The sequence below is a fragment of the Marmota marmota genome, unplaced genomic scaffold, assembly GCF_001458135.2.
Source record: "Marmota marmota marmota unplaced genomic scaffold, marMar, whole genome shotgun sequence".
In the NCBI taxonomy this organism is placed as follows: domain Eukaryota; kingdom Metazoa; phylum Chordata; class Mammalia; order Rodentia; family Sciuridae; genus Marmota; species Marmota marmota.
The window spans coordinates 36,429,036-36,447,545 of NW_025999977.1; the positions used below are offsets into that span (position 1 = coordinate 36,429,036).

General features: G+C 40.1%; 1 protein-coding gene across 1 annotated transcript in view; it reads left to right on the forward strand.

The window, feature by feature from the left end:
• The window catches only part of Srd5a2 (steroid 5 alpha-reductase 2), a 58,777-nt gene that overhangs the window by 29,707 nt on the left and 10,560 nt on the right, over positions 1–18,510 (forward strand). The window contains exon 2 of the mRNA XM_015479482.2: positions 13,034–13,197. Within this exon, the coding sequence (XP_015334968.1) occupies positions 13,034–13,197 (164 nt within the window). The remainder of the gene's footprint in view (positions 1–13,033; positions 13,198–18,510) is intronic.

The following is an 18,510-nucleotide window of genomic DNA, read 5'->3' on the forward strand; positions in this document are numbered from 1 at the left end:
AAAAAAAAAAAAAAAAAAAAAAAAAAAAAAAGAAAAGAAAAAAAACAATCTGGGGGAGGGAGAGAGAAGAATAAAAGTGAAGAGAGAGAGAAGAGACAGGGAGCACTTAAAGAGGAATAAAGATTGAATGAATAAATCCCATCAACACTATGAGATTGAGGAAAAAAAGTTGGGCATGGGACACACACCTGCAACCCAGCTATTCAGGAAACTATTGCAGGAGGGTCACAAGCTCAAGGTCCCTGTTGGGAACCCAAGGAGACCCTGCCTCAAAACACAACCAAAAAGGGCTGGGGAAGCAGTTCAGTGCAGAGCATCTTGGGTTTAATCCCCAGCACCATGGGAAAATCCAATGAGATAAAACAACAAAGCAAACAAAAAACTAGGATTTGGGAGAGAAGGGAGACAGAAGAGAAAAATGCAAGGAGAGAGAGAGAGAGAGAGAGAGAGAGAGAGAGAGAGAGAGAGAGAATGACATGAGTGAACACTTCCAATTAACATTATTTTTTAAAAATATTTTTCTAGTTGATAGACCTTTATTTTTTTATTCATTTACTTATACATGGTGCTGAGAATTGAACCCAGTGCCTCGTACATATCAGGCAAGCGCCCTACCACTGAGCCACAATCCCAGTCCCCAATTAATGTATTATAACATTAAAGAAAAGTACATAAAATTGGATTAAAGAATTCAATATCAAGTAGTGTGAAATCTATTAAATCATAGAAGATCCATTAAATTATAGAAGATAATACCAGTGAGACAAGAAAAACTAACACTGAAGAGTTCAAAATTACCCTTTGCTGAAGTATTAGAGATGGAGGAATTTCTCCCAGGGTCTTGGAGGGATGATACCAGATGTTGGGAGGGGTAGTAGACACTCAAGCTTCAACTGCATACCTCTGAGTGCCTCTGGGTATGGAGATGCCCTTTAGTCTGTTTAGCCCTTGACCTGTCTGGATCAGTCATCTGCTTCAAACACTGCCCCAAACTCGCGTTCCCATGTTTCCCCATACTGACCTGGTGGCCCACCTCTGGTATGGTCCTGTGTGGCTCCAGTATTTCCACGATGTTCCTGGACACCTAAAAGCTCCCAGGAGGGTTTGAGGGACTAACTCTGATGAAGCTCTGCTGCTGGATCTTTCCCTGGCTGGGAGCGCGTCTTTGTTTCCTGTGGAAAAAGCCATGCTCCTGGGGTTAACTGCACAGTTCTCTGCGCTTCTCTGGGGGCAGTCAGGTGACTCTGAAAGTCTCAGAATAAATCCTGCCGATTGAGATCTGGACAGTTTAATCGGTTCCAGATTGCAGCTGGAGTGTGTGGGCCTGTCTAGATCTAAATCATCAATTTCAAAGATCCTGCCATCGGCCTGTCACTATCTAGAGCTCCCGGTGGCTTCAGGCCACGGTCTCACTTCTGATAGGAGAATGATGTTTGGTTTGGGCACTCGCTAACCAAGCGAACAAAAGAAAGAGAAGTGAAAGAAAAGAAAAGGAGGCTGTTTGGTCTTTGGGATTAAAAAAAAAATCAGAGGCAAAAAAGAAGAAAAAAAAATGTGTGCTGGGATTTCTGATTTTTCACAAGGACAGCCTGGACAAGGTTGTCCCTTTTAAGGTTCCCAGCTCTCACCAGCTCCAGAGGAAAGTGTGGCAGGCAGTGCAGACATGCTCTCCAGCCCTGCTGTGTTTAAACCTCCGCTGCTCATATGGCATGCCTGCCCAATGATAGAGTCCACATTTCTTGATATCTTTATGATTTCTCTTTTCAGCTCTGCAGAGGGGAGCTTCCTCTCTCCCACTGAGAAGCCATGTGCTGGTGCTGGTGGAGTCTGTTTTCCTTTTCTATCTCTAAAAAACCACTATTTCTGGGCTTCACCTGGTGCCTGGGTTGGACCCGTTGGATTTCCAGGCTTCCCTTCGTGCCCCCATCTCACCACGTAGCTGCACACTGATTTAATTGCACTATCAGGCAGCAGCCAGTGTGCTGTTTTTTTTCAGTTTGGTGTACAGACCTCCCTTGAGGATTCTTGTAGTACAGATCTATGGTAATAAACTCCTTCTGGTTTTGTCGAAAATGTTTTCTTTTCTCCCTCTGTTTGAAGTCTAGTTTTGTTATATGTAGGATTCTTGGTTGACAGTCCCCCCCCCCTTAGAACTTTAAAAATATCAGTCCATTGCCTTTCACCTCTAAATGAAAAATCTGTGGATACTCTTATGTGAGTATCTTATGTCCCTTTTATGTAATGAGTGACTTCTCTTTTGCTGTTTTCAAAATTTCTCTTTGTAGGACTGGGGTTGTAGCTCAGTGGTAGAACGCTTTCCTAGCATGCATGAAGTACTGGGTTCAATCCTCAGCACCACAGAAAAATAAGTAAATAAATAAGGTATTGGAGGGGCTGGGGTTGTGGCTCATCAGTAGAGCACTTGTCTTGCATATGTGAGGCACTGGGTTCGATCCTCAGCACCACATAAAAATAAATAAACAGAATAAAGGTATTGTATCCCTCTACAACTAAAAAACAAAAGTTTCTCTTTGTCTTTGGAAAGAGAAATCATGTGTATCAGTGGGGCCTCTGAATTCATCTTGGAGTTTATCCTGCTTCTGGAATGTTTATATTAATATCTTTGATCACATTTCAGCCATTATTGCTTCAAATGTTCTTCTCACCAGTTTCTTTCTCTTTCTGGGACTCACAAAATGTGTATGTTGGTTCCCTTGATGGTATCCCACAGGTTATCCCCCAGGTCCTTGGGTTCTATTTTATTTATTTATCTTTTGAGTAACATCGTTTTTTAAAAAAATTAGAGCATTATAGTTATACATAGTAGTTGGGATCATTTTGACAAAATCACACGTGCTTATGATTTGAATTACTGAGTTTAATCCCTGTTACTCCTTCCCCCTCTATCCTATCTCCCCCAGTTATTCTTCCTCTACTCTATTGATTTTTTAAATTTTTCTTCAATCTTTTTTTCTTTCTGTTCCTCAGACTCAATAATTTCTACTGTTCTATATTTAAGTTTGTTGATTCTTGTTTTTGCCTGCTTAGTTTGCCTTTGAGTTGAATTTCTCTAGTGAATTTTTCTTTCTTCCTTTCTTTTTTTGTTTCAGTTATGGGACTTTTCAGCATCAGAATTTCTTTTTGGTTCTCTTTCTTGACATTGCCATTTTGTTCACACATCATCTTATTGACTTTATCCATATCTCTTTGAGTTATTTGAGTATGTTTAAGACAGTTGTTTTAAAGTTTTTGTTGAGCTGACCTAACATTAGTTTTTTTTTTTTTTTTGCACCAGGGATTGAACTCAGGGGCACTCAACCACTGAGCCACATCCCCAGCCGTACTTTGTATTTTTATTTAGAGACAGGGTCTTACTGAGTTGCTTAGCACCTTGCTTCTGCTGAGGCTGGGTTTGAACTCATGATCCTCCTGCCTCAGCCTCCCAAGCTGCTGGGATTATGGGTGTGAGCCACCATGCCTGGCTAGGTCTTTTTCAGTGACAGCTTCTGTTTATTTTTTCCTTAGAGTAGGCCATCTTTTTCTATTTTTTTGAATACTTTGTGATTTTTTTTTTTGAAAAGTGAACATTTTAACAATGTGATAATCTTGGAACTCAGATTCTCCATTTTCCTTTGGATTTGGCTTATTTTGTTACTGTTTTAGATTTTTAAAATCATTTTAGGCTATCAGTGTGCAAGGAATCATCTTGATGTATGAACCTTAGGTCTTTTATGAGCCTGCATTTCCTCTTGGTTATGTGTAATCACTCAAATTTTCCCTATATATTCAGTTGTTTATGAATATTCTCATCTTTATGGTCTGTCTCACAAAAGGGGAAAAAGAGAAAAATAAATGAAATAAAATGAGGCACTGACTCTTTAAATTCCTTAAAAGTCACATCAGTCAGAGAGCCTACAATAATGTGCTTACAATAATGGCTAAAGATATAACAAACAACAATAACTGTCTATCTGTACCTCTGTTATCAGAAGCGAAATCATCTATCCAAGCACACATCCATGATATTTGGAGGGTAAGGTCCTTTTTACCTACATTGGTCCTTTTGAGTTATTCCAAAAACTTTTACACAGCTACCTGCCACAGGGCTGAGTGTGGGTAGCAGATGTCTGCTACTGTGCCTACAGATAAAGTTCACTGAAATGAACCACAATTCAAGTTGTGAAGTTGTAAGCCTCCAATAGACTCCAGCATTTCAAAATAAGTTACATTAGACAGATTATGCCAGTATAATTGTTGTCCAGATGGGGAGACAGATTCCTGGTGATTCCTATTCTACTTTCTTCTCAGAATCATCTCCTTGCTTTCTTTTAATTAATGTTTGCATGATATATTACCCCCATTTTCCCTTCCTTCTTTCCTACCTTCCCTCTTTCCTTCCTTCTTCTTCTTTTTAACTTTCATGAGGTCTATACTGTCATATTTGGAATGAGTTCTTAACCACTGAGCCACATCCCTAGCCCTTTTAAAAATATTTTGTTTAGAGACAGGGTCTTGCTGAGTTGCTTAAGGCCTTGCTAAGTTGCTGAGGCTGGCTTTGAACTCATGATTCTCCTGCCTCAGCCTCCTGAGCCGCCAGGATTATGGGCTTATGCTACCAGGCCTGGCCTCCAACTCTCTTTCAATTGGTTTATTTGTAAAGCTTTTTCCTTAGTACTGGGGATTGACGCCAGGGCCCTGTCCCTGCTAGGCAAATCCTCTTCCATTGCGGTATATCCCCAGCCCTAATTGCTGTACTTGCATGATTTACATTTATTGTAATTATTGATATATTAATAATTAAGTCTGACATTTATTTTTTGTTTTCTCTTTTTGCATTTTTCACTCTTTTTTTCTGCTTCCTGTGGATTACTTGAACATCATTTTAGAGTTCCATTTTGATTTATCTGTAGCATTTTTGAGACTGTCTCCTGTACAGCTTTTTGGTGGTTGTGCTAGAAATCATATTATATATTCAGCACTTTACATAGTTTACAGGTGTTGCTGTTCTACCTGTTAGAGTGTAGAAATCTTACTTTTTATGTCTCTTATCTTCCCCATTTGTAATAGAATTGTCTTAAATCTTTCCTGTCCATAATTTAGAATTACATAATATAATATATTGGCATATATTGATTTTTTTCCTTTCAGTTTAAGATATTCCTGGTTTTGATGACTGATTTGCAAATGAAACCTGGACATTTGGGGAATTAAAAGAGGCCAAATCTTGTTTAACCTCCATCCCTCTTTTTTGTGATGAAAATTGAACTCAGCACCTTGTGCATGCTAAGCATGTACTCTGCCAAAGCTGCACCCCCAGGCTTCTGTCTCATTTGTCCCTTCACAGTGCTCCGGCTAGGGAAGAGGGAGCTCCGTCTGCCTCAGGTGCTGTTAGGTTAGGGTAGACGTTCAGGTTCCTTGTTCACCTATGAACATACCTGAATGTGGGGGAGGCTTTTGTTTTGACTGTGTCGGGTGGAAGTTGTTGTCCTCTACTAGTCCTTCACTGATATCGGCCTGGCTGAGATTCAGGAGTGTTGACTTTCTCTTCCCAAATGATCTCCACCAACACCATGGAGCAAGGGGTGTATGGCCTCCTGACTGCTGCAAAGTGGTGACTATCCCAGCTAGGACTTCTGATACCACCCAAGTCAGGAGGAAGATATGGGGTACAAGTACTCCATATGGTATTTCCTAACACTGTGAGGACATGGGGAGAACTGGTTATTTCATTAGCAGTGAAAGTCCTGGCTCCCTACCAAGCCTTTCTAACATAGCCTTACAGGGGCGTAGAGTGCCTTTCACAGCTTGGTGAAGGGGAATCTAGGCTCCCGATTGAACTTGTTCCACGGGGTGGGAGTAGGGCTGGTCCACTCCCCGCTCCCCCACTTGAGCATTTGGCTATGGTACAGCAGGTACTGTTTTTGTTTTTCTAGGTTGCCCCTTTTTCTGGTCCCTTGGCTCGAGAGAATATGCTTTGTCTGGGCTTTTTGTCTTGTGCCTGTTGGATTTCATGGTTGCTAACTTCATCAGCTCTAAGTCTAGAACATATGAGGCAAAAAGAAACGCAGGAACTCACTGCCCTGATTTTCTTCAAGTACCAAGGTTTCTAGTGTGTGGACCTTGACCTTGTCATCTTCCAGAATCTTCTTATGTCATATATATATATATATATATATATATATATATATATATTTATATGCATTTTAACCCNTATATATATATATAAATAAGATAATGTATATATTGTTCAGGAACTTAGTTATATATGGTAGGAGGATTAAGTGAAAAGTACATGTAATTCACCTTCCTGGAAGTGAAAGTTGTGATACATATTTAATGAGGTGTGATTTGAAGATCTGCATGCATAAACTATATACTACCTATAGCCTATTATAGACTCTTTCATTCGGCATTCACTCCAGGCCTTCTGTGAGCCAGGTGCTGTTGAAGTCACGACAGATACAATGGTGAACAGAAGTGATAGTGTTTCACTCCTGGGGGACCATGCATTCTTGTGGGAAGACATGATGAACAAAAAAATATTTTAGGTTGGGTAGTAAAAAAGGCTATTGGGAAAAGGAGAAGTTTTATGAGAACAATGAGTGCTAGAGGCACTGGGGGTTTGTGTCTTACATTGGTCGATCAGGGAAACATCTGAGCCAAGACCCGGAAAAATTAAAGCCCAGAAATGAGCCCTGTGGATATCTGGGAAGGAGCTCTCCAGGCCAGTGACAGAGATCTGAGATGGTAAGTACTGGCCCTGTCCCTAGCAGTCAGGGAGGTCAGAGTGGCTGGAGTGAGGTGGGAACAGGGAAGAGTAGTAGATGACATTAGGGATGTAGCTGGGAAACCAGACTGTCTAGAGAGTTGAAGGCAATTACAAAAATTCAGGCTTTTCCTTAGTCATTAGGGGGCTTTCAGGGGGCAGTAATATGGTCCAGTTTAAAGCTTTACTTAGTATGCTTTATGAAGAACAGAAAGTGAGGTTTTCAAGTGAGGAGGCTTTTGCAAATATTGAGAAGAGGTTTAATGATGACTTGAACTCAGAGCACTGGAACTGGAGATGTGACCAGATTCTGGAAATATTTTGAAGATATAAGTGACAGAATTTGCTAACAGGTTCACTTGCAATATGAGAGAAAGAAGGAGAGAGATCAAGGATGGTTCAAGGTCCTTAGCTTGAGAAATTGAAATAAACTTGATATTTTATGGAATGGGTAAGACTTGGGGAGGTACAAGTTTGGGGAAGGTTGGGGAATCAGAGGTTTTGTTTCCGATGTGTTGAGATTGAAATGTCCATTAAACTGGGTGTCTAGCAAGGACTTGGCTCTATGAATCTGAGTTCAAGGATTGCAGTCATCCTTCTGGTGACATAATTTGGGAGTTGTTATTAGATGGATGATTGTCTTAGTCTGTTTCGTGTTGTCATATTAGCACAAGACTGGGAAATTTATAATGGGAAGAAACATTTCTCAAAGTGTTGGAGGCTGGGAAGTCCAAGACCAAGACACTGGCATCTGATAAGGGCCTTCTTGTTGTGTTTTCATGTGACATAAGCTGGAAGGGCCAAAGAGAGTGAATCCACTCCCACAGGTCCTTTTATGGTGGCATTAATCCATTTGTGAAAGTAATGACCTAAATACCTCCCCTGTGACCTGAACACCTCCCCAACACCCCACCTACCAACCCTGTTGCAGTAGGACACTAGATATTATCACATTGCTAATGGCTGTAAAAAAAAAAAAGTCCTGAGCCCCAGGGATGCTCTAATAGTTAAAGGTCAAGAGGATAAAAAGAAACCATCAAAGGAAAATAAGGAGAAATCAGTGGCATAGAAGAACCAAAAGAGTGTGGTGTGCTGAGTGAAGACCCCGTGTAGTGGGAGGAAGTGGTTAGGTTGGTAAGGTAGGAGAGAGCTGAAGTCGGCCGCCATGCTGGAATGTGCCAGTCTCTGCTGGCCTCGTCAAGACTTGTTTCTGTGGGGAAGGAGGAAAGAAGAGGAGGAGAGACACAGGAATGGCAAATGTAGACACCTCTTTGGAGGAGTTTTGCTATAAAGGAGAGAATGAAAGTGGGATAGTGGATGAAAGAAGATATGGGGCCAAGGAAGGAGTTACTACTATAATAGAACAGCTAATTATAATACCTGGAAACTTTGTATTTATGTATATGAAATTTGAATTTATTTTGATTGACAATGAAATCTAAAATTTCATATAGTGAAAAGTCTTCAGGTGACTTGATAATCTTAGCAATAGCATTTATATTTGAGAAAGACTTAGTTAAATATGAGTTGGTCTATGCAAGATGTGTAATTTCAAAGTTTTTTCCTTTGGTTTAATTTGGATTTGCAATTTTGGTTAACCCTTTACAATGAGAGTTCCCTCAAATGAATATTTACTGAGCAGTGATAGAAAACTTTATATTTAAAGAGTACTTATCAGTCTCTGTATTAGAATCAACATAAAAGAATTAAAATTGACATTAGAAGTACAGGAGGGGATTAAAGAGACCAGAGAAATAGCATCTCAAGTTGTCCTGAGGTGCAAACGGGAAGCTCTCCTCAAGCTCTGCAGTACTGATTTGCAGCCTATCAGGCTAATTGACTCTTCCCCTTTTGATCATTTTTATCTTTTTGTACATAGAGACACTTATTTTGAACCACCTCCAGCGTTCTAACAGCAGGTACTCTAGAACCTTCTGTCTGGGATACATGCACCAAACTTCTTTACCTTTTTCCTCTGGAAAGCCCAGGAAGCAATGTTTCCCAGTCTCCCTTGCAGTTGGCAGAGGCAAAGAAATGCAAGTGGAAAAATTTATGCCATTTCCAGCCTGAAGTGTGACCCTAAGAAAACCTACATGGTCCACACTCTGTGCTTTGTCTGTTGGTCAGAAGTCGCAGATCCCCTGGGAGAGGCTGGGGCCTGAATGACTGCGGAGCACAGCATTGCCCCTGCACAGTGTTGTGCTCTGCTGCCAGCTAGGAACAAGCTTTTAGTACATGGAAGCTTTGGTACTTTGGAGTTGTTTGTGACAGTAGTGAGCCTACCCTGACTAAGGCATGCTTCTTCAGAGGAGATGCAGTGACTGTGAACTTTGTATTTGGACTTAGAAGGCCCAGGGGGTATGGGTCGAGTGTGTACATTGTATAATTTGGAAGCATCATGCTCTGGTTTTTGGATTTTATCTTCTGACTTTTTGGGGGAGCACTGTTAGCACTGATGAACCTTCATCCAGAGGCAAACAACTGTTTTCTAATGACTTTATGCAGCTTCGCAGGGCCTGTGACCTTCGAGAGGTTAAGCTCTCTTCAGGCTCCCAAAGTTCTCATGGGACATGAGGTTGAGAAGAAACAAATAATTAGCAGAAATCCTACGTCAGATGCTTTTTCTTGCATTGCATTATTTAATTTTTATAATAATCTAAGGAAATTATAAAGTATCATAAAGAAGTATGATTAACCTCAATTTACAGAAGAAGAAATTTGTCCAAGATCATGGAGTTATGAAAGAGCAGAACCCTTCAAGCAAGGCCCTTTTGACTGAGAAATGCTTGCTCTTTCCACTTCGTAATTACTCTATTTCCCTCTGGGGAAGGAGGAAAGAACCTGAATTGAATTTGCTTATGCACATGGTAGTATAAGAGACACAACCTCGTCTTTCCTCTTGAGTGTATTTGTATTTTGAAGGAGGTGAGAAACAGAGAAGCCAACTGTTTACTTAAAGAAATGAATTGTAGGTGCTGTTGTGACTGAGCAGGGAGGAAGGGACTCTGCAGATGACCTAGAGGCCTGAGCCCAGACAGAGGGAAGCCACCGGTGGCTTTAGTTTTGGCTTAATTGGAAGCTGACCTTTCTTTCCTCTTCAGCTCTTTAATACAGAGAATTGAAAGTCCTCATGATCCAGCAACTGGCCAGGAGGCTGAATGGTAGAGGTGAGAAGGTTTAGCATCTGATCGTGTCTGTGGAGAGTCTCTGATCCTATAGAGTTGGCCATGTTCAAGCCAAGAGAGGAGAGAGGCGGAACTTCTGTTGTTAAGGGGGGAAGTGCAGTTCCTCAAGACCATCTTGACTATTTTAAATCTATAAAATTTGGCTTCCATGTAACACAACACCCTCATTTCTGTCTGTTTGCTAACCACTCTACAGTTCAAAACATACTTTTATGTAGATTATCTAATTTGATCCTCGTAGCAATCTTGGGAGGTGACAGGGAAGGAATTATCATTCCATTTCCAGGTAAGGCAACCACGACCCAAGTTCTCTAACCTGAAGTTCAGGCTTCCTGCTTTTGATAGAGGGATCTAAGATAAACCTTACAGGCTTTGAAGCTGAAATCCATATTTGAAATGTAACTGTGGTCATCTATGACAGTCTCCAGCCTTGTCTGTTCTTTGTTCTACAAATGTCCAATGAATGCTTGGAGGTGTGTGGGGTTGCTTGTAGTGTGTGTGTGTTCACTCTCATGACATCTGTATGCAATGGATGTGAAATTTACAAAATCAAGTATCAGTTCTTGTCTTAGTTCATTTTCTGCTACTATAACAAAGTACTGGATACAGTGTAATTTGTAAAGAACAGAGGTCTACTTATGTCATGGGTTTGGAAAGTGGGAAGTCTAGACAGCATCTTACTAGCATCTACTAAGCATCTGGTGAGGGCCTTCTCTCTGTATCATAACAAGGCAGAAGGAATTGCATGGCTAGACAGAACTAATGTACCAGAGAGCTGTTCCTATAACAAAGCCACTCCTTTAATAGCCCATTAATCCATGAATAGATTAATTTATTCATTAAGTTAATCACACATCTATGGTTTAATCTCCAAAAGCAATTAACATATGAATTTTGGGGTTAAGTTTCCAACCCATGAACTTTTGGGGTACAAGGTTCAAACCATAACAGTTTTCAAAGCTTCAAAATCCAACTGTCAACATAAGATCATCAGTCAAATTTTGGAAGCTGTTCTTCAGAGTTGAGCTCTAGTTCCATGATGAATGTGGCACCCTGGTGTGTTCTTTGAAGAGTCACCATGTGCTTAAGTATGTTGAGGCTCCAAGGCATGAACATGTAAATAAACACAGTGATTCCAAACTTAAGTATATAAAGCCTCTTTTTTTGGTGTATCACTTGTCCATGTGGAGTGACAGAATATCTTTTGAAAATGTCAGTGCAGATGACAAGTTTTGCTGTTTTCTCTCATATATGGGAGCTGGTGGGGGAGGTGAAAAGACAAAGTGAGTGTAAGGTGGAAACTCTAAGAGGAAGGGGATCATGGGGAGGGAAAGGGAGGGTGGGGGACTGTAAAAGAGGGTGGATATGATCAAAGTATGTTATTTGCATCTGTGAATATGCCACAGTGACACCCTTTTTTCTGACTAATTGAAATGCACACACATACACACAAACTACGATGACTAAAACGGTATGGTCTTAGCAATAAATATTTCAATGGAACAGAACCAAAAACCCAGAAGAAGAACTGACACATGGGGTAAGTTAGTATATAACACCAATGACAATGCATATTGTGGAGGATAGATATTTAGTAAATTTACTTGCATCAGAAAAAAATATGTTAGATTCATATAAAACCTCTTATAACAAAGGACACTGTGAAAAATCAAAGGTTTAAACATAACAAAAAATAATTAAAATAACAGGGAAGTTTGGAGTTAAAACAAAATAATCCCAGTGTAAAAACCACCCAAATATCCATCAAAGTAAAATAAAGTGAAAGACTTTATTAAACAGAGGTGGGAATACAACAATGGAACTGAATGAATGATAGCTGGGCACAGCAACGCGTTTAGCCTTATATGCATGATGCGGGCGGGGGGGAGGTCCAGAATCTTCTAAGAATCACAGAGTTTGATTCTATTTATACAGAATTAAAAATGAGCAAAATAAACTTTTTTTTAAGGATACATATGAATGTTATAGCATTGTAAAGAAACTGAAGGTAATGATTATTACAAAAGTGAGATAGTCATTATTTCTGGGCACTGAGAATAGGGAGGGCACATGGGACCTCGGGTGGTGACGGTGTTGTTTTTCTTAACTTAGTTATTTTCTGTCTGGGTGTTTATTTGGTGGTTATTCATTAAGCTTCTCACAAAGGTTTATAAACTTTCCTGTTTGACTTTTACATTGCTCTCCATGAAAAATTATAAAAAGTCCAGAATTTAGCCACATGTCTTGGGTACATTTTTTTGAGTACTTTTATTTTTATGCCCTTCTTTCTAGATGACTCTAGAGTCATAATTTGTAACATTTATAGGAGTCTCTTTTCTCCAGGGATCCTACTGTCCACTTTATAGGGGATGCTATAGTATCAGTAAATAAATATACTAGAGAAATTACAGAGAATCATGTGGTCAAGTGGCTGCTGTCCAAACGCTGTTCTGCTGTTTGTGGGCAAACCAGGCTTTACTATTCTTCTAATATATTTGTAAAATTTTTATTCATCATCATTCTCATTGTTGTTGCTATTTGCAGGACTGGGGATTGAATTCAGGATCACACTTACCACTGAACTACACCCCCAGCACTATTTTTTTTTCTTTTGTTTTGAGATGGAGACTCACCAAGTTACTCCAAACTTGAAATCCTCCTTCCTCAGCCTCCTGGGCAGCTGGGATTACAGGTGTGCACCACCATGCCCAGCTCCAGTCTAGTATAAATTAAATTTCACTTCAATATTTGTAGAAAACTAATCTCCAACCCTAGGCTCATAAAATTTAATTTATTAACTACTGGATGGAATGGCTTTTACCTTTCAAGACTGTTGTGAGAATAAAATGAGATGCTGAATGGTAGCTACTATGAATTTAATGAAATAAAGCAAATAATAACATAAATGGTTACTCTGGAACCAGATAGTAACATTCTTCCATTGCATATATTTAAGGAAAAACTGTAACAATGCACTTAATGTAGTTATCTGTTTTAAACATTGTCCTCTCATTGTTTGACTGTATTTCTTTTCTTTTCTTTTTTGATGGTAGATTCTAACTTTTCCCTCCCTGTATCCCAGGACTTTTATTTATGCATTGCTCACCAGAGGGAGACCTTTTCCAGTTGTCTTCCTTTTCAGAGGAAGTATCTTCTGTGTTGGAAATGGGTTCCTTCAAGCCTACTATCTGATTTACTGTGCAGAATACCCTGAAGAGTGGTACGCCGACATCCGGTTTAGCCTGGGTAAGTGAATCTGACCAGCTCTCACCCACTACCCAGCTGATGCCCCTTTCCAAGGTGTACATCACCACAGCCTCCCTCCATCCTACTGTGGTAACCTCTGAATGATCCTGTTCTCCTCCTCCCCCCCACCCCGGTCTTCCCTCAGTGTGGAACTCATATAGAGGGATCTCAGACCCTTCTAATAGATCTCCATGGCTCTCAAGACCATATGCATATTCCTTACCACAGCCTGTGAAACCAAAAAGTTGTTCCAAGGCTCCAGCCACATCCTCCTGCTTCTCTCTCCCTCATGTCCTGGGCTAGCCCCAGGACCTTCCTGCTGTGCTGGAAACAGTTAGCCTGTCCTGCCCAGAGCCTTTGTGAAGGATTCTCCCCCTGCTTAGAATGCTGTGCTGCATGTGTCCATGGAACTTGGTCCTCACTTTATTGAGGTCTCTAACAATTCACATCTCCTCAAAAAGACTTCCTGACTGCCTATCTAAAAGAATGGAAGACATTGATCATTGGTTTGTTTTTCAATTTTTTTTTTTGTAAGCTCACTCCTTTGAATACTGTTTTGACTCAAAAAAAAAGGACAATATAGATTATTCCTAATCCCTCTTAGTATCACAAATCACATTCTACCCATCAATTTTATACTTCTGGATCTGTCTCCAGAACATGGGACAACTGGACTCTCTTCTCCCTAAACTGTATTAATTTCTGTTTAGTCCACAATTGCCTGGACTTCCATAGCTCCAAAATCAGTTTTCTGCCTCCATCCTGTCCTTCCACAGCCTACTTACATTTTCCATACAGCAGTCAGGGTGAACACTCAAACCCACAAATGACCAAAGGGTTTGCTGCATGAATATGGATGCATATCCACCATAGACCACACCACAGACACAAAGACAAAGAAACAAACAAAACAAAGCAAAACCAAAAAAACAAGGGAGTGCTCTGTGCATTCATGCAGAGACACCTCTGGGATATGTGGTTAAATAAAAATAAATAAAAGTGTGAACTGTGTTTATAGCATGCTATTTTTTTATGTAGAAATGGGATAGAGGAACGTGTGTGTGTGTGTGTGTGTGTGTGTGTGTAACTGGGAAGGAAACACTGGAAATATGAAAGTCTCCTACATGCCTCTGGGTAAAGAGATCAGGTGGGTATATCTCACCATATACTCAACTAGTGATGTAACCACACAAGAAAATAGCCAGTTCACAGGAAGTGTGGGACACAGGCAAGTGAAATACTTCCATGAGAAAGTAACCAGTCGTATCTAGAAAAATGGACATTCTGAAGGACAACGGTCTAATCTCTTCAATGAGTGAGAGTCCTAAACAAACAAACAAACAAACAACAAGAAGAATTAGGAGGAGGAGGAGAAGAAGAAAGGAAGGAGTCAAAATTAAAAGACATAACATCCAGATGTAAGATGTGGCCTTACATTGGACCTTGGTTTGCACAAACCACTTCCAAGGGGGATCTGGGAGACATCTGACGAAATCAGAATATGATCTGAGTATTAGATAAGGTACTTATCAAAAAAGAATCTATATCTTGGCATCAGCTTCTTCAAGAGAACTTTTTTACTTTCAAATCTTTTTATTGTTGTTGTTCTGATGGGACAAGCCTCAGTCCATCTTGAAAAGGTATCTTCTCTTACAAGCAAATATCTGAAGTTTTCCCAGGGAATGGGTATTTGAATACAGTTTACTTGCCAATCATTGAAGGGCTGTGTTCCTTTTACAGTAAGCTGCTTTTCAGTCTTTGGATTGTTCTGGGCATATATGACACAGTTCTGATTTAGCCACTAAGCAGCTGGAGCTGTGACCCTCATATGAGGGCTTGATGACATTCACCAAGGTGCTCCCTACACAGTGAACATTCTCATGTAGGTGCCAGACCAGTGCTTCAGGCAGGAGGATGAGCCCATGGGAATCCTGTTTTTCCACTTGGCAGCGCTATCCCAGGAGCCTAAACTCTACTCTGTGGCCCATTTCCCATCCTCATCAATGTAAGGAGACTGGTCTAATTCAAGCTGAGGTATCAGGGAGCTGATAAACAGTTTGCTCTTTGTGGCTCTTTTGGTGGCTATATTGGCCTGATTTCACCTGCCCATGGAAGGCCAGTCTTCTGCTGACTGGAACAGTGCATGATTACTACTTGCTTTTGTCTGGCCATAGCCCCTGTCAATGCTGGTATTTTAAGGGCATGTTTAATGTTCTTGTTTTCGGCGGTGAGGATCACTCTTTCCAAATGGCTGAATGTGCAAATGCTATTATGAAAGCATATTTTGAGTCAGTGTAAATATTTACCCTCCTTCCTCTGAGTTCTTCTTAAAGCAATGTGCTTAGCTTTCTAGGCTTGTGCTCCTAGCCTTGACTTCTAATACCATGGTTCCAGTTCCCAGGTCCGGAGTTTATTCTTTTAGTGAACAAGGAACACAAATCTTAGACTGGGATGGGAAACGTATTAATCTTGTTTCTCCTGCTGTTAGGGACAGGGAGAAGGAAAGGAGGAAGAAAAAGAATAAAAACATCACAGTTTTAAAATAAGCTACCAATGGTTGAGCAGCAAGGTTTATGCTCCAAGCACGAAGGGAGCTCGCATTACAACACTGCTTGGAATGTAACGTTTGGGCATGTTTAGTCATCTTCATGTAAAGATGGAAGCCATGGAGCAGTGAAATGCTACAGTTAAAATCACACAAACACAAACCTGTAAAGACTATTGCTATCAACAAGTCTAATTTGGAGGGCATCAACATGGTAAAGTACTCTCCTAAGCTTAAGGCTTGTACACTTGGGGAATGCAAATGCACTTCACGTACAAGATAGCCAGTAATAACCAGCACCACAGATACATGCAAGTCCTTTATAATACACCAATTTGGCTTTTACTTTTAAAGAAAACCTATGTATTGGTAGGATAACTATGATAGTATTGCTTTGCTTTTCAAACAGTTCTATAGAAGTTGAAAAACTAAAGGAACCCTTCAAATCTGGCTCCAACCATTAAAAAAAAAATCACAACTTAGTAATGACCATTTTATACATTCATTCAGATGTGATGGCTATTGTGTAAAAGAGAACACTTATTGGTTACATGTCATGAATTAAATTGTCGTATCTTTAACTCTACAATTTTTTGAGTGATGTTTAGATAAAACTCAGATACATGGAATGCCTTGCCCCCATATATACACATACCTTTAACAAAACAAGAAAAACTAAATGTATTATTTTACATGTTCCAAAATATCTCTTTTTTTGTACTAATTAAATTTTCTTCAATATAAAAAGGACTTTTTATCTTAAACATCTAACAAAGAAAAGTACAATCCTGATTGGTCAGATAGATACCCAGACAAAAATGTATGCTTACAATTCTGAAGAGATTTTAATTTTTATTTTAGCAATAAGTTTAAATGAACACATTTGCTCACTCATTTATCTGTAAGTCAATTTGAATAGAATTTCCTAGGAGATTTTATTATTATAGACATACAATTAACCCAAAATTTTCAGGTCACACAGAGGTTGAGTTTTAAAAGATTTTTTTTTTCCATCTTCTCTCTCCTTTTCTTTATCTTGGGGCAGGGGAGCTCTTTAGCATCTCATCTCTTTTTTACACGTAGAGACATGTAAGTACATATGCTCAAAGGCACCAGAGATCCAGAACTGGGTACAAAGTCCAACAATGATCTCAACTGCCTTTCAGGACCAAGTTTCAAATGGCTGAAATGCTAAAATGGTGAGATTCTCACCTATACAAATGCTACCAAGTGTAAATGGCAGAAGTGCCCAGATGGCAGAGAATGGGAGGTCCCAGTGTGCACATCAGAGTGACTTACCCAGCCTAAGAGCCTACTAAAGGAACACTTTAATGCCAATTGCTTGCATCAACACAAGGTGCTTGGTCAGCCTGCACCATGAATGATGAAAACAAGGGCGAGTTCCCAGAATAAAAAGGGGTCCTGCAGCTACTAGAGTTAGTACAGAGATTTCCCCCATCCTGGGGGCTGGCTGTGCCACAAGCAGCAGTCCTCCTGGCTGGCTCACCAAATTTGTCATGGGAACAAGTCAGGCTGCTTACCCTATGACCGGTCAGGTCAGTTAAGTTGGAAAGATAAAATATTGAGGCAAGGAAGGTAGTTACTCCAGAAGCCTGCTAGAAGAAAAAGCCCTTCTTGCTTGGATGCTGATTTTAGGGGAATTTTATACAGATGGTTGATGGTTGTTCCTTACATAGTTCAATTCATGGTAATGCATAAAAACACCTCCAATGCCGATCTTCAGAGTGACTTACTGTGGGGCACACAGACAGCTGGTCCGAGGTTCCTTTTATCCCCCACTGTTGTGCATTCTCTTTTCCCTGCTTTCCTCCTGCCCTAGGTAGGTCACCTTTCTTTTAGTCCATTGATTTTTTTTAAAGAGAGAGAGAGAGAGAGAGAGAGAGAGAGAGAGAGAATTTTTAATATTTATTTTTTAGTTTTCAGTGGACACAACATCTTTGTATGTGGTGCTGAGGATCGAACCTGGGCTGCACGCATGCCAGGCGAGCGTGCTACCGCTTGAGCCACATCCCCAGCCCAGATCATTGATATTTTGATAAGAGAAGGCAGAAAAATCATGATTTCACATCATCCCCAATTAGTTGAAATTAGATCTGATTGTTTTACTTAAAACTTTTCTTGATTTTTGCCTGCTGAATTTTGATCTGCACAAACACATTTTATTGAGAAGTGTGGTTGGGCCTCTAGGTGGGGACAGAGAATGTTTCTGGACTGTAGTACTGCCCATTGGGATGAAGGACCTAGCATGCTTGATCCTGGAACTTCTTACCCAAGACCAGGACTATTTCTGTAACAGTGGATGATATTCATGGAGATACTTTCAGGATATGTGGTTAAATTAAATGAAAAAGCTATGAAGAGTATACATACTATGTTCATATTTTTTACATAACAAGAAGTTTCCAAAGGAAGCTGTCTTCTGTGTTCCTTTGGTGGCTTACTGATGCCACTAAAAACCCAGACACTTCCTATGTTAATGCTCCACTGTTCTTACCTGTAGTCTTACCTGTAGACTTCATTTTAGTCATTTTATAGTTGCAAGACACTGGCTGCAGCTCAAGATATTACATCTGCAATCGAGTCAGGATGAAAGAGGAAGTAGACGCATTGGTCCCGTCTGTTCCCTTTATCAGAAAAACAAAAGATATCCAAGAAAGTCCCTAGAAGATTCCCCCTTATATTTTCTGGCAGAGTTAGGGGATTTGATCACCGTTCAGATTTTCAGCCTCTATAGTGGACAAAAAAGA